At 39.1% G+C, this 16,626-nt stretch overlaps 1 protein-coding gene across 2 annotated transcripts in view; it reads right to left on the bottom strand.

Annotated features, from left to right (window-relative positions):
- The window catches only part of RARB (retinoic acid receptor beta), a 377,605-nt gene extending 368,424 nt beyond the window's left edge, over window positions 1–9,181 (bottom strand). For both annotated transcript variants that reach the window (XM_028099064.2, XM_028099065.2), the window contains exon 1: window positions 9,004–9,181. In XM_028099064.2, coding sequence (XP_027954865.1) covers window positions 9,004–9,181 — 178 coding nt within the window. The remainder of the gene's footprint in view (window positions 1–9,003) is intronic.
- Between the last annotated feature and the right edge of the window lie 7,445 nt (window positions 9,182–16,626).

Raw genomic sequence — 16,626 nt, 5'->3', positions numbered from 1 at the left:
CCATATCTTGGCTATTGTAAATAATGCTGCTATAAACATAGGGGTGCATATATCTTTCCGAATTAGTGTTTTCATTTTCTTTGATAAGTACCCAGTAGTAGAATTACTGGATAATAGGGTAATTCTATTTTTATTTTTTGTGAGGAATCTCCACACTGTTTTCCACAGTGTGGCTGCACCAGTTTGCATTCCCACCAACACTGCACAAGGGTTTCTTTTTCTCCTCATCCTCACCGATCCTTGTTACTTCTTGTTTTTTACTTTAGCCATTCTGACAGGTGTGAGGTGATAGTTCACTGTTGTTTTGATTTGCATTTCCCTGATGATGAGTGATGTCAAGCATTTTCTGGAGGTAGACTCTGACATGACATACAAGTAAGAACTGATTACTCTGATAAATTTACCCAGCAAACCATCAGAGGCATTCTAAGGTGCCCACTCCAATACCTAACACGTATGTGTCAAATAAATATTGGAAGAGTAAATTCACAAATAAAAATACACTTGATTCCCTTTTGCATACCTTGGAGACACTGTTTACACACCAAGAAATTGGGGCAAGGACTGGATGGTTCTTTGCCAACACCATATGCCTTCCAAGATGGACAACATGAAACACTTTCTCACTGTCCACAGGTTTTCTGTATATGGCTTTTCCCAGTGCCATGCCACTGCCCCATGCCCGGCATAATCATCAGATTTGGCTTTACAAAGATTTCTTTGTCCATATCTCTTATAAACTTCCTTTCAACAGCTAGAACATTTACGTTCTAAGTGGTTTAGCCGGCCCTATTAATTATTCTTCACTCATTCATTCAAGTATGCATCCATCCATCCATCCACTCATTCCAGCAATCTTCAAGATATTGTACTGCTTCTTTTAGTAACATATTTTATAACATCTGCTCTACTATCTCAAAATGGAAGTCATAGATAATATAGCCCACCTACACATATAATTTCAAAGAAATCAATATATGGCCCTGATTGCAATATCAAGGATGAATTCAAAGAAAGTAACTTATTAAATAATAGTTATTTCAATGTACAAATGCTCAGGCATAAAGAAGCAGTAAGATCCTTGCCCCCACATGCAGAATTACAGTGAATATTTTACCTACAAATGCAGATTTATAAAAACATGTGGTATTGGTAAGTCAATTATGAAGCATACCCTGTCATCAGTGACATGATTATCTGAAATTGTAAATGACTCTTAGAAACATTCCAAACAAAATAAAGATCTGCCTACTCTCCATCTACACAGCAATTATAGTTCTAAATAATTCACGGTATAATAAAAGCACATAATATTTTGCATTTATATGTAAAATGGAGTTATGGGCAAATTCAGTTGATCATAATTTATTTTGGAGGAGTGTTCTTAACATGAATGTCTGGTGGGACAGTGGGAAGGCAATGAGGATACAAAGTAATTATTATTTGCAACTATCGTGCACAGTGCAAGACGTGCAGCCTCCTAGCCCCCCGCCCCCTAAAATGCCTAGAGTGCTGCCAATCATTGTGACACCCAAAAGCATATCTGCAAATTGTCAAAATCCCTCATCAGCAAGAACCATTGATTTGGTCATTCTACGGACCTTAAATGAGTTTCCACTATATGCCAGGCATCAGGAGAACAGATGAGTAGAGGAGGGAAAGCTAGGAAAACAGCAAAAGACAGCACAACAGGACATGTATAGTAAACTAACATATGCACAGCGGGTACACGGTGGGGAGCGGGTGTTGCAAGCTTTATAAAATCAAGGCCTTAGAGAGTAGAGAACAATCAGAGTTTTAGATCCAAATGATTTTAGGTGATTACGATTTCCCCAAAGGAGTGCAAGATCCTTAAAGAAAAATGGAGTGTTTTAAAAACCTTTGCACCACCTCAACATCCACACCTGACATGGAGGTGTGAGAAGATGACTGGTCAGAGCAAGAAGAATTGAAACTCAGTTAGTTCCATCACTTTTGTCTGAGCAACCTTAGGAAAGTTGGTTATCTCAGTCTTTCTCTATTTCTCTTTTCCAGGTGGTAGATAGAGGTAATGTAGGTAGCACACTAAATAAATGACAGCTCTTTTCATTCTTATTCTTATGGCAAAGTAAAAAAAGCAAGAGTGCTGATAGTACCACTGGCCATTGGTCGGTCTGGTGGCCTCAAGTTCTTGGTGGTGGCCTGGAGATCACATGGCAGCGTCAGTGTCTTTCTCCTGTCTCTTTCTTTTCCTCCTTTCTTCTTTCCTTTTTTCCTTCCTTCCTATACTCCCTCTACCCTTCTTCTCTCCCCCCCCCCCGAAAAACCCTTCAAATGTTGGAGGGAGCCAAAATAGAAAACAGAGATATAAGATAGAATAGAGGGCTGTATCACTTTGATGACACAGCATAGATCACCAGCGCTTCTGTGGTACTGCTTGAGACACATCCTGAAGATGGCCCGGAGGGCAGCCATCTGGTGGCAATTTTACCTGTGCTTGCATTCATCTACCTTGTATGGAGGTTAATCTCTTATCATTCAAGGTTATATGAATGAGGTTTTCATCATTAGGACCAAAATAGTTCATCTGAAATGTACAGGAGCTGTAGATTGATGAAATCATCAAGACAGAAATTTGGAACACATGGAAAGTCTCATATCTCATAGCCAACTCAGAGCTATTATGGTGATTCTAATTTTCAGAGGTTCAATCTTCCTAAGGTCAAAAATGCTCTTTCAAAATGTCTCTGTTTAACTATCTGGTAAAGAGAATATCAAAAGGAAGCTAATATTAAGTCTAAAAGCACAAATCTCTCTTTTCTCCATTTTTTTTTAAAGAGTCAACTATGTATTTCTTTTTTTTTTTTTAAGATTTTATTTATTCATTTGACAGAGAGAGACACAGTGAGAGAGGGAACACAAGCAGGGGGAGTGGGAGAGGGAGAAGCAGGCTTCCCGCTGAGCAGGGAGCCCGATGCGGGGCTCGATCCCAGGACCCTGAGATCATGACCTGAGCCGAGGGCAGACGCTTAACGACTGAGCCACCCAGGCGCCCCTCCATTTTTTTTTTTTTTTAATATTCTTTCATTCATGCTCTCCCTAGGAATAATCATTGGCAGAAGCAAGTCAGAGGAAAATCCATTCCTGTTTTATAATCGCCTCTGTAGACTGAAAGCCTATTTCTATTCAAGAACGCACTTCCAGAGTTGAGATTCTCCTTTGGGCATTGTAGTTAATTTGATGAAATTGAACAATAATCTTTCTGTTTCTAACTCATGTTCACATATTCTTGATCCCTTTGGGGTAAAGTTCAACAAACAGAATGAACCCAGCTCCTCATTGGAACTATTCAAAGGATTACATGTTGTACTCAATCAGAGTCTGGGGAAATTGTCAAGACATCAAAAAAAAAGACACAAAGATTCTTTTATTATTGGGGAAGAGAGGTACTGCCTTCAAGTAATCAATACCTGTCCACCTTTAAGGGAAAGACTCTTGCATAGTGTATCTGTGGCCGTAGGCCTCTGCAAGACCACTGAAAGTGTTTGATCATGCCAAAAACATAAACTTTTTCTAAAACATTCAAGTAAAAGTCTTTGACCTCTCTAAGCCTCAGCAATTCAGGGACGCTCAATGACCAAAGGCAGATAAAATGAGCGAAATTGTTAGACTCAGTTTACTCAAATTCCTAACAAGTTTCTTTAACTTATTTTTATCTGGCTTAAAAAAAAGTGAAGAATACATGCATGTGGACCATACTATTATATTTGGCATCCACTAAATCCCAGCAACATACTAAGCCCCAGACATCTTAAAACTAGAGATGATCCCTGTCCAGTGGGGTCATTGTGTATGCTTAAGGACAAACACAACTTACAGTAGAAAGAAGAAAAGGTTACAAGGCAAAGGCTGCTGGATAATGGGAATTAACCAGTTGGTTTTAGTTACCATCATTCTGCACATATTCAAAACATGATCAACACCTATGGGCCAGTTGTCTTTAACAAGCAATACAGAATTCCAATCTAGCCACACACCCTGCTTTAGACAAGCTGCGTGAACATGACTTCTCTTAGCTTAAGACAAGATATTGAAATAATACCCCGTTTATGTCCTGTCATTGGTAACTCTGAGACTCACAGTCTGTCTCTGCAAAAAGCTGGGATTTTTATTTTTTTAAGTGAATACCCTATTTTGTGATTTTGACAGGAGAGCACTTTGTGATCATTAAATAAGCAGGGAAAAGAACTCTCATTTTAAGATTGTGGAGTTAAACGGAGATCATTTTGAGAGAGTCTCTGAAGCCAACACTGTTAATAATATTTTCCAGCTTACAACAACCTATAAAAAAGCACATGTGTGGCAATAAAACAGAACAAGCAGCCATGAAAGGAACATAAAGAGAGACAGACGGACAGTTGTCCAATTTTCACAGAGAGCTCTGGAACATTAAATTTTGAGCGTTCCCTGGCATAGTATATCAGGCTTTCCTCCTGTTGGGAGTCATGCTTGCCCAGAGATGATAGGATCTCTGCCTGCAGGACAGAGCTGAACAGAGGCATCCACAGTGACTTCCTGACAATGGGGCCCACCCTCAATTCCTCGTGTGGATGAAAACTGATAGCTGTTTCCACAGTAATGCGTGGAACTAAAGAGCTTGTGAATCCTTTAAACGTCCTTCATCTCCAAAGACTCCCTGAAGCATCATGGGAAAGAGATAGCCATGGAGGAGTTGTGGAATTATTTGAGGGGTTAAGTTGGCCTCTTTACCCAACACATTGAGAAAGACATGCACTTAGGAGCCCCAAGATTTGGCCTTGGAATCTGGTGCCAACATTAATCTGTGTTAATGTGTTAAGCTGCGTTAGCTCTTTACTTTTTCTAAGCCTCACAGTCTTCATCTGCAAAATGGGACTGTTGCTAATGGCCTGGAAGTGGTATCAGGATGCTATTAAAAAAAGATTAAGAATGGTATACATTAAATGCTCGGTGGATTATACATTGGTGCTCAATACATGCTAGTTTTTCTTATTACTTATCTTCACTCCCTCTTTTCCTATATGTCTCCAGATTTCTAACCTCATAGAGAACTCCACAATGTAAAGATTTAAGTCAGAATACAAAGACAAGGCCATGCACACATAGAATATGTTTTGAGTCCACTTCTTCCCTGCAAATATTTATTTTCCTTTACATTAGAAAGTTCTGGAGAGCAGAATTTCTGAAAAGTGGCCACATCTTTCCCTCAGAATTGTGAGTGGTCACAAATGGTCAGACCAATGGGCAAGTGCTCCATGCTGCAGAACTGGGTCCACCAGTGGCACACATCAAGGAAAGATGGGCTGTTCGGCTGCAAAGGGCATGAGGACCAGGGGAAAATCAGAACTGTGACATATAGAATCCTCACCTGCTACAGGCCTTGGAGATTATCTGAATGTACCCCTTTCTAGTAACAACTTTTCTTCCAAATTCATACACCACTTTTATCTTTAAAAGATTTGAATACTACTACTCTAAAAGACTATTCTTTTAATAAAAATAGTTTATAGTTGATGGAAGAAAAATTCAGAGAGGTTAAATGACTGTAAATGAGACAGTAGATCAAGGACATTTTTGTATGTTGGAATGGGGACATGTGTATTATTGGAAAGAAGAGGTAAATGTACAGAGTTCAGGTTTGGGGCCTGGAGAAGAGGCTGACCAGAGAATCAGAGGTGGTGGGAAGTGTCAGGAAGGGGAATAATATCAGTAGCTGCTATGGAAATTGTTCTCACTAGATTTTGAGGTAGAAGGTTCTCGGGCCTTTATAATTCCATGGTGCTGAAAGAACCTTGTTACAGGGGTAGGAGAATTTATTCTTTCTGGCTGAGCTGCAGAATCTGGATGTGTAAAGATTATGAAAGCAACATCGGCAAATCCCATAGTCCAATAACATGACCCTCTTTATGGAGTCATTCCCCAATATGCATTCCAGATTAGCTGGCTTTTCCACCCAAGCATGTGTTTTGCTAGTTATTGAGATTTTATAGAACTCGGCTACCTCCCTAAGTAACCTCAATGCATGAATAAAACTTGACGTTTAATTTTAGCCAAGAGAAAGTCTGCATTTAACTTTTAAGACCTTACCCTTTTTCCTGGTCTTTCTAAACCTCAGGCTGTAACAAAAGACAAAGATAACTCCCCGTTCAAGGGCCAACTAATAGACTGCACATTAACAGTGGCTTCTTTTAATGATTTTCATCTGAGAGGCTTCCATGTGCTTTGTCTGTAGCAAGAAATAATAAGATATAAGTTAGCCAATTTTTATGTTTCCAGCCTGAACTTTTGGTACCTCATCCTTTTTCTGCCATTTCTCCAGACACCTTTCTTTAAAAAAAAAAAAAAAAAAAGATTTATTTATTTATTTATTTGAAAGAGAGAGAGAGAGAGAGAGAGAGAGAGCGCGCATGAGATGGGGGAGGGTCAGAGGGAGAAGCAGACTCCCTGCCAAGCAGGGAGCCCGATGCAGGACTCGATCCCGGGACTCCAGGATCATGACCTGAGCCGAAGGCAGTCGCTTAACCAACTGAGCCACCCAGGCGCCCCAGACACCTTTCAATGTATAGTTTACTCAACATCCTCTCCCCAAGGCCCTCAAAAAAAGCCTGTAATCATTTCTCCTCCCTCTCCTGAACTGTGAAACTTCTCCTTTTAAATGTTCAATCATATAAAATTGTCAATATTGGACCAATCCTGATCTAGAAAAATGACAATTGCATTATGGTTCAACCTGGTAGTGATGGCATCTTGTGCTTTATTAGTAACTCTGAAAAACAGACTTGTATTTAGAGGTGAAAGGAACCTTAGATATGATCTGGCCCAGCGCAGTCAGGTACAGGCCTAGCCACAGATTAGAAGATCAAACATCGCCAGTTAGAGAACAGAGCCGGATTACATTTGGGATGATTTGGCTCCTATCCCAATGTTCTTATCTCCATGGCATGGGTCAGAAATTTTTTTCTGTAAAGGGCAAGATAGTAAATATTTTAGGATCTGTGGGCTATCTGGTGTCTAACACTGTAGCATGAAAGTAGCCATAGACAATATGTAAACAAATGAATGTGGCTCTGTTCCAATAAAACTTTATTTATAAAAACAGATGGCAGGCTGGATTTGGCCCACAAGCTGTAGTTTGCCAAGCACTGCTCTATAGAATTCTTAGATCTAAAAATATCTGCAAACAGATGGGTGAGGGATTTGTATATCGAAACTGTGCACAAGTGTTCATGGATGCTAATTCAGCATAAAGATCTTACTATCCTCTGTATTTCCCTTAAAATAAGTACACAAAGTAGCCCAAAGTTGCTGGGACTTCGGGGCTACAGCTGCCTGAGGGTTTGCCATCTGTAAGATTATATCACTCAGGATGGGAATAATATTGCCTTAACTCTTTAGCTACAACTACAAAATATACTTGTGATCTGAGGAAAAAAATATATTAGAATGTGCTATGCATCAGGCTGGCTGACCTGTGGAATTAGATACAGGCACTCCTGGGTGAAATTTTAATAGCTTTAAGAATCGTGTAGTCAGACTGCTTCATGTGTTAGCTGAAAGTCACTTCATTTTACCATTTGCATGTTGGGTGAACAGGGTTTGCATTGGCAATTGGGTCAGCAAGATATTTTGAATACAGGCACTTTTTCTATTTCTCCTGACAGCCAAGAAACTACTTTGGCTATATCTACTTTCCATTTGAACTTGAGAAGCATGGGAGAATGTTATTAAGCAATTTCAAAGACTTTATTGGTCACACATTCTGGTCAGAAATCCAAAACACAGAAGGGAAGAATTATGATCAGGTCATACCAGAAAGGAAAACCAGTCAGTATCTATCAGGCATGATAGTAACTGTGATTGCAATCAACATCCCTGTAGGAAAGTTCTGTCCATCCTATGTCCATCTGTCTGTCCATCCAACCATCTACCCAAACACCCAGATATCTAAACATCCTACTATTTCTGAAGGCACAATACCATTTGCTGAGGAATCCCAGTTAGGTGGAGCAAGCTCCCTGCTTCCAGTGAGCTAAAAGTGTAGTAGAAGGAAGAAGTGAAGGCACAAAGACCACAGTAAGAAAACAATTAAGGCAATACTTCAAAAGAAAAATTTTTAAGTACCAAGCCAATTCTTGGAGGAACTCCTTGAAGACCAGTAAACTTTGAAAGAATTACCAGGTAGAGCTCTCAAGAGCTACTGCTGGGCTGTGAGAGAGCCTGGAAAAGGTGCTCTGGCCCCCTGATGCCGCTCAGTGCAATAAATGTGCTTTTTCACTCCAGGTGACAAACCTGCCAACCTATTTCTCAAAGGCGGGAGAGCTCACTGGCTAACCACGGCTTGTCCCTAAACAGGCAGAACTTTAAAAAAAAAAATCTCATAATATGGATGCTTTCTACAAGTCAGTCATATCAGTTTTGAAGAATTCTGACTACTTTTATTTTATAGTACTTTATACCCAACATTCTAGAGAAGATCAGAGGTAAGAAGCGGCTTAGTACAGAATCAAAAGTGAACAAAGACACTCAAAAAAGCTTATGTGATATGAATTAAATAATTAAAGCTACTACCTATACCCAGGAGAGGAGTTAGAGATTCAAAGAAGACCTCACAACCAAAATTGATCTTAAATCCAGCATTATCATTCCTAATTCTTATGGTAGCATCTTCAAATCCACTGTTCACATTATTTGTCAAGTGGTCAATTTCTTCAAGAATGTTGGTCATATCCACTGATTACTCTTTACATTTACATTTTATAAAATAGGGCAAAATACAACATAGTTTCGAATGGACCAAATTCTAAAACGCACCATTTATCACATTTCAAACGATATTTCTGCAATAGAACTGAAAGTATAATCCCAGACCAAGAGAAACCAAAACCCAGCAAAATGAAAACTCACCTTGGATGTGAACCATCCTGTTCTCTCACGTCCATTAAGCCAACCAACCGAGAGAAAAGAGCAAATTGCAGTGGTACTTACTTGCAGGCGATGGGGTACTGCATCCACTTGGAGGAGGGTGGCCATGGAGGCCATGGAGGGGAGGCAGGGAAAGTCCTCCGATGACTGGTGGAAAGAGTAATGGGTAGGGCGCGGCTGGATAGTGAGTCATGTGTCCATTCACTGCGGGGACAGGACATGCGTGGCTACTGGTGGTCATGTTTCAGGCCTCACACTATGAAAGGTGCTCTGGGGCGGGAACACATCACTTCAGGTCTTGAACCAAAGTGAGGGAGGTAAACTCAGGGCCACCGTTGAGTCTGAGCTGTCTTCTGGGCGAAAGGCAAAACAGTTCAACATATGACCTTGCTTCTTCCCAGCCTGGTTTCTCCGCCTCTCATTCTGCTGTGTTGATTACAGGAAGGATGCCTTTTTGCTCAGCTTCTCAGTTTAAGGCTGGGAAATGCTATCACTTTAAAGATCCAGAGCTGCTAATTCTGTAAGAAAAAAAAATAAATTTCATAAGTCAAAAATATTTTCTTCTTTATCAGGTTATATGAAAAATCTCAGGCATTACTCTAGGTCTCCTAATTCCCTGCTGTTCCCTCATATTCACTACCTTTATTTTCTTAAATTCTTATATTCTAATATAGAATAAAACTTATATACAATTTCAAAGTAGCCCTGACTATCCAAAATTAAATATCAAAGTAGCCCTGACTATCTAAGATTAAATAGCCCACTCTGGGGTAATCTTTCTCGATGTTCCTCACCCTGCTTAAGTTTGCTCCATGGCACTTAAGTTTTTGTGAGTGTTTTCGTCTGCCTCCACCATTAGAATGTACTCACCAGGAGGGCAGAATTTTTCTGTTTTGTGAACCACTCTGTTTTAAGCTCCTATAAGGGTACCAGGTAGGCCACAGACAATAAATATTTGTTGAATGAATGAATGTTTTTTTCTTGCTTCTTTTAGAGAAATTGATTGTTTTATGTTGTCCTAACCTAGGTGCTTCCAAGATGTTACATATTTTATATGAACAAATTCGGGAATTTCAACCCAGCCCCCTTTTGGAATGCGATACACAACAAGATAAATATAACTCTAGGAGAAGACTGTATCCTAATGAAAGGTAAGAGACATAGCCAAAGATCAGTGAAATATTTTATGTCTGTTTCTTATTGTTGACAGTATATACATGTCTTGTAAGAACACCATCCGTTGATCCATACAACTGCTTCGTCTATCTGCTCGATCATCTACCCATCAATCGAATCCTAACTTAACTATTATACGCCAGGTGCTGATGTGGGCACTACAGATATACAGTGTGAAACGATGCTAATGTGACTCCTTGCATCACGGAGTGTCTAGTTTTAACAACTCCTAACTGAAATCACGTTGTTAGAGAGGGGTAAATTGCTCTGCCCCAACAAAGGACATGCAAGGAATGCTTAGCACCTAGGACTCCTTGAGACTGGGAATGGAAGAAGCCTGAAGTTGATTCTAGGGTGGGCTGACTGTAGACTTCACAGGCTCATTTTGGCCCCGATGACCAATACTCAGTGAAAGTCCCCAACTCTGGACTCCACTGAAGGGAAGCCCTGAATGTAAACCCATGTGACACAAAACAAGAACAATATCGCAGGGCCAGCACAGTGTCATTGTCAAGAGCATGATTCTAGAGCCAGACCACCTAGGTTCACATCATGGCCCCACCCCACGGACATTTATCTTACTTCTCAATATAGCAGTTATTATAATAAAATGGGGATAATAATAGAATTTACTTCAGAGGGCAGTCTTGAGGAGCAAGGGAGGAAATGAGGTAACATGAAGAGAAGCTGAGTGCCCGGTGGCGAGTCAACACCGGGTCAAAGTTTGCTATTCACATATGCGTTGTCTCACCAAATGATATGCTTCTGAGAATGAGCTCACTGGAATAGACAAGAGGCTCTGGGGTCAGGGCAGGGAGGAAATCACAGCATAGTCATCTGAGGAAAATATTAGGACTAAAACTTTTGTCACGGAAGAAGCAAAGGTGGGACCCGGGTACAGCTGAGAACAAAGACTCATTAAGGCTTACTGATTTCTCAGTTTGTGAAGTTAGCCAGTTTGATTCCCAACCCTAGAATTTTCTAATCCATAATAACTTCTTTTGTTTACTCTGTGTCAGGCACTTCACTAATGAGCTCTAAGCTCTAGTCCTTACAGCTGTCCCGTAAGGCAATAATTCTCCTCATTTTCCAGGTGAGAAAACAGAGTCTCAGGGAGTTTAAATGACTTAGCCTGCAATGTCACAGAGTCAGCCTGTGGCTAAGTCAGAATCTGAACCTAGATCTGGCTGGTTCTTCCGTCTCTCTGCTTTCCCCTGTACCATGCTGTGCCTTTATGTCACTGAGTGCCTGAGCCGTCCTCGCTGTACCCTACAGGAAAAAGTCCACAAGCTGTTGTGATGTGAGTGGCTGTCCTCACTTAGATGACATTCTCCCCAGGGCCTTGAGTCCCTGGCCTATTAATATTACAAATGAACGTCATCCACAGTGAGACCATATGGTCCCAGGTGCCCCAGAACTCCAGTGTCCCTTACAAAGGAGACCGTATTCCCTGTTGGCTTATGTAACACACTTACCCCCCAAAGTGAGGCCTCTCCCCAAATATCGATGTCCTTTTCACACTTTCAAACCACAACTTGTTTCTCTGATGAAAATAAAGTAAATGGACTATGAGAGGTGAATGTTTCCCTGCTTTCTCTTCTAAAAAATCACATACCATCTAATATATTTAACACTTTCATTTTGTAGTTTGTAGCAAATTAATTAGAAAATAAACAATGCCATTTAGTATTTGCTGCATTTCCACTCAATTTGATTTTTAAATCACACACACAAAGCCCAGCATTGTTAAAAATGGTCTTTTCTATCTCCATTAGACAAACTACCTCATTAACTGGTAGAGCTGACAGTTCAGCAAACCCACCCCCGCAGGGCACAATTCTTATAGTTTTAAAGCTGTTTGTTTGTTTTTACCAACGAGGGACTATTTCTACTTTCAATAATCCTTCATTTCTCTTTGCTTTCAAACACTGCAAATTTTCAGCATCCTGCCTGCCTGACTGAAAAGTCTGGTATCATGCCTAGGATCTTTAAGAAAAAAAAAAAGAGAAAGAAAGAAAGAAAGGAAAGAAGAAAGAAAGAAAGAAAAAGAAAGAAAGAAAGGAAGGAAGGAAGAAAGAAAGAGAAAGAAAGAGAAGAAAGATATAAAAGAAAACTTAAACTGATAATGGGGCAAAAGGGAAAAAAGAATCGGTGTGTTGGGAAAATCCTGTTACGTTGCTGGAAAATTGTTTGAACAGTCCCTGGGTCTATGTTCACATATGTGACTGATTAAGGCTATTTCTGGAAGCAGAGAATTTCCTTTGTTTTAGGCTTCTCGAAAAAAAGATGGTTAGTGGTATTAGGAGTGCTTTTTTTTTTTCCCCTCCATGCCTGATTTGAGTTTGGGCTCATTCAGGGTTCCTTTCTTCACAACCTGAAGCAAAGCAAAGGGAAACTGAGTGGAAGAGGGGACGGAAATGGGGGCCAAGGACTCAGGAGACTCCCTGGGTGTCAGTTTCATCATCTGTGAAAGAGGTCAAGGGAAAAGGAACAGGTTTTAAATCAAGTTTCTCAGACTGTGCTGTCCAGAAAACAAATGTTTTATGAGATATTATATGGAACTGAAAATATTTGAGAGGAAATAAAAAAGAAAGGATTTTTACATAACTGTAGGCACAGTTGATATTGTTCTGCAATAATCCGCCTTTGATAAATAGTGGAATGACAGGAGGTAGTAGGAGAGGTCTACCCACTAACCAGTTGGATGAAATGTGCTCATGCAGTGACAGGGATCCTGGGAACTGTTAACATCTATGCCCGCATCTGTGAGATATTATTTTAGTAAAACACAGTATATTTTCTCCAGTTTAATTTGTTCATGTTTTTGTTCCATTAAAAAGTTTTTTTTAAATTACATTTCAATTTATTGTCACATTTAATTTACCAGAGGTCGTTTCTGTATTTATTTTAGCTTAAATCTGCATGCAAGTTTCCAAGCTTATACTTCTAAACATTTAACATTTGTTTTATAAACATGATACTTACAGATGATTTTTTAAAAAAAGTAGTTCCCTTTAAACCAGTGATTCTCAGAGCTCTGTCCCTAAACCAGCTGTCTCACCATCACCTGGAAACTTAGAAACACAGATTCTCCAGGCCCAAGATCAAACGAATCAGAGTCTGAGGTAGCCCAGCAATCTGTGTTCTAAGAAGCCCTCTGGATGATTCTGATGCAGCTAACGTTTGAGAACCACTGCTCTAGATGTGAGGTTGGCAAATATCTTCTGTAACGGGCCAGAAAGCAAATAATTTAGCTTGTAGGCCATGTAGTCTCTGTCACAAATACTCCACTCTGTTTTTGTACCAATTGCTTGTGAGACAAAAGCAACCACAGACAATCCATAAACAAGTGGACATAGCTGTAATCCAATAAAACGTTATTTACAAAAATAGGCAGTCTGCTGAACCTGGCTCATGGACCATAGCTTGCTGACCTCTGCTTTAGATTAATAAAGAAAAACAGCAGCCCACTTTCCCGATCCTTTAGCTCCCCTCCCTATAAGCAACTACTTGAAACTATATTAGTTGGGCTTTTTCCTGTTACTTGTATTTCTAGTTAATGTGCTTAAACTATTTTTTTCATAATTATATAAGATTTCCTTTACTATCTGTTGGTTTCTACTATAAATATGGTTTAAGTCTCTTTGGCTATTGCTCACATATGCTAAGCCCTCTTTTCTCTCTTATTCCCAAGACGATGTCATCACAATGTAAAAAATGAAAATCATTTACATTATATTTACCTAAATATGACTAGGTAAATATTGTTACAGCTGAGCCACAGGACACACTACATTAACAGTTCTTATAAAAAAATTTTGTGTTTCCTGGAGTTAATAATTGCTTTGTTTATATAATCGGATTATTTTCCATCTATGAATAATTCTTCCCCAACTCCCTGACAATTTTGCCAGACATGTCATATGATACAGGAGTTCCACAATTGGAGACATTCCTCTTGCCCCAGGGCTCATTGGCTGCTTTCCTAATCTCATGCATAAATGTCAAACCAAGACTTTCTGTTATCACTTCTTTCTCTCTCTCTCTCTCTCTTTTCTTTTTTTTTTTGAACCCGTTTCCTGGATCACATGTCTTTCTCTTTCTCGGTTTAATTATTCCTTTGGTGGTTTCTTCCCCCTGAGATCTTTCCCAGAGATGGTGTGCGTGATGAAAATTTTTTGAGACTTCGCATGTATTAAAATATTTTTATGCTATACCTCATATTTGTTTGATAGTTTGGGTAGGTATAAAATTATGGATTGAAGTTAACTTTTTAAGTTAGAGTTTTAAGTATTTTACACCACTTTTTCAAGCTTTCTACATTGCTTTGGAGATTTCTAAGACTATTCTGATTTTGGATCCTTTGTGTGTGACATTTTTTCCTTTTTTGCAAGCCTTTATAGTCTTTTCTTTATCCCCTATGGATCTTTTTTTCTCCTACATTGTGCTAAGCATTTGGTAGAGTTCTTCAATCTGGTGACCCATATCCTTCTGTTACGGGAAACTTAATTTTATACTGCCTTGATAATATCTTCCTCTACATATATTATGTTCTCTCCTTTTGGAAATATTAGATACTGCACCTTCTGAATTATATTTTCTCTCATATTATAACTTTTCATCCATTTCTTCTACTTTTTGCAAGATAACCTCACTTTCAACTTCCTATTACTCTATTGAATATCGTATTTATGGTACTTTATTAACATCTAAGAGTTTTCTTGTTTTTTCTTCTTTACACATTCTGGTTTTTGTCACAAATGGCTTATCTTTTCTTTTGGTATATTAAGAATAGTTTTTTTTAATGTTTTACTCTGCTTTGTATATTGACTCTTTTTTCCCCCCACTTTTTGGTCTCTTGTTTTATTTTCTTTAATATTACATGTATTTCTCAATTGTATTTTCTGTCCTCTTCTAGGCCCACCCATTTATATATGAAAGGAAAAACTTATTGCACGCTCTGTTTTCATAAGCAAACCTTGTCAAGTGGATAAGTTTCATGAAAACGTGATCTAGGTGGGACATTTCTTTGGGAGACTCCCCAAATGTTAGATTTATGGGCTTTTTATTTGGGGCTTGAAAAGTAGCAGAATAGGCTGCCCCAAAATATGACTGTAGGAATTCAGGACATGTCACCCCAAAATAGGATTTGATATATTGATTATTTGAGTTGTAAGCACTTGAAAAACAGTAAAAGTAGGGAGAGGCTTTTTCTAAACTCCCCTTATGTGCCTAAAGACCTAGCCAACCAAAAGGAACACAATTATAAATCCCCTCCATGGGAGTTTTATCAACCAGCAAAGATGGACTCTTCTCACAGGAGAGGAAATTAGATGTCAGCTGCATACCCAGACAAATGGTGTCACAAGCTATCATACCTCCAGTCTATTCTGAGGGCCCATTCAGCTTTCTTTAAAAATTACTTAACTCTCCTCATTAGATGCTGCATTCCCTTCCTCCCCCTTTCCCTATCAAGATGGTGTTTAATTCTGAATTCTAAGCCATCTCAGGGGGTTATTCATTTTTTTTTCTGGGTCTCTCCCATGTATACACGAGGTATACATGTTAATAAACTTTTGTTGTTTTTCCCTCCTTGATCTATTATTACAGTGGTCTCAGCTAAGAAGTCAGAAGGATAGAGGAGAAATTATTTTTCCTCCCCTATAGGCTCTTTGGTAAATTCACTGAGAAATTCTCTAAAGTTCTACTCAGAATGGGGCAAAAAGAAAATGCCTTACTGAAAAGACTTCTGGTAGATGAATGGAACAGTGAGGGTCAGGCTGCCCATGGGCTTACTATTAAATATGGAGCCCTTTACTTCTTCCTCCTGTGTTCAGTCTAACACTGCCTCCCCACTCTACATTTATGCCTGGTGTCCAGAACTCTAACCTTTCTAGTTTAATTTCTTCAAAGAGTAGACTTATCTTTCCTACCAGGGTTGGGTTACAGTAATCACCAGAATGTAACAGGTGGAGAAGTGAATTTAACTACTCCTTGTTCAGAACTCCAACCAATCTTACTATCTCAATCATCACTTCCATCTTTCTGGACATCTGGTGCTTCTACTTTCTGGGACCATCCAAAATCCTACAGTTTGCAATCTCCTTGCTTCTTCTTTGCATCTCCTTCTTCAGGCACTTAGCATTCCGCTTTCTGAACTTCGCTAATTTACTCATTACTGCCCATCTACTTTTTGTCTGCAAGAAAAGTTATTGCCATTTCTTGTCTGCAATTAACATCTCTCATGTTTTTGTTAGTTTTAATAGTTTATACATTTTATATCCCCTTGCTATCATTTTAATAAAGATTTGGGAGGGAATAGGGAAAAACGCATGTTGTTAATCCATTCACTAGAAATTCACTAAATTTTATCATTTATGATATTTCATGACAATTTTTATTGAAATACAATTAACATATAATGTCATATTTGTTTTAAGGTACAACATATTGATTTGACAATTCTATCCTCAGTGCTTACCATAAGTGCAGTTACTATCTGTCATCAGA

The sequence above is a fragment of the Eumetopias jubatus genome, unplaced genomic scaffold, assembly GCF_037043125.1.
Source record: "Eumetopias jubatus isolate StellerSeaLion01/CBP00866 unplaced genomic scaffold, mEumJub1_p1.0 scaffold_1, whole genome shotgun sequence".
NCBI classification, from domain to species: Eukaryota; Metazoa; Chordata; class Mammalia; order Carnivora; family Otariidae; genus Eumetopias; species Eumetopias jubatus.
Note: the sequence above shows the minus strand (reverse complement) of the source record. Positions and strands in the feature narration are given on the sequence as shown.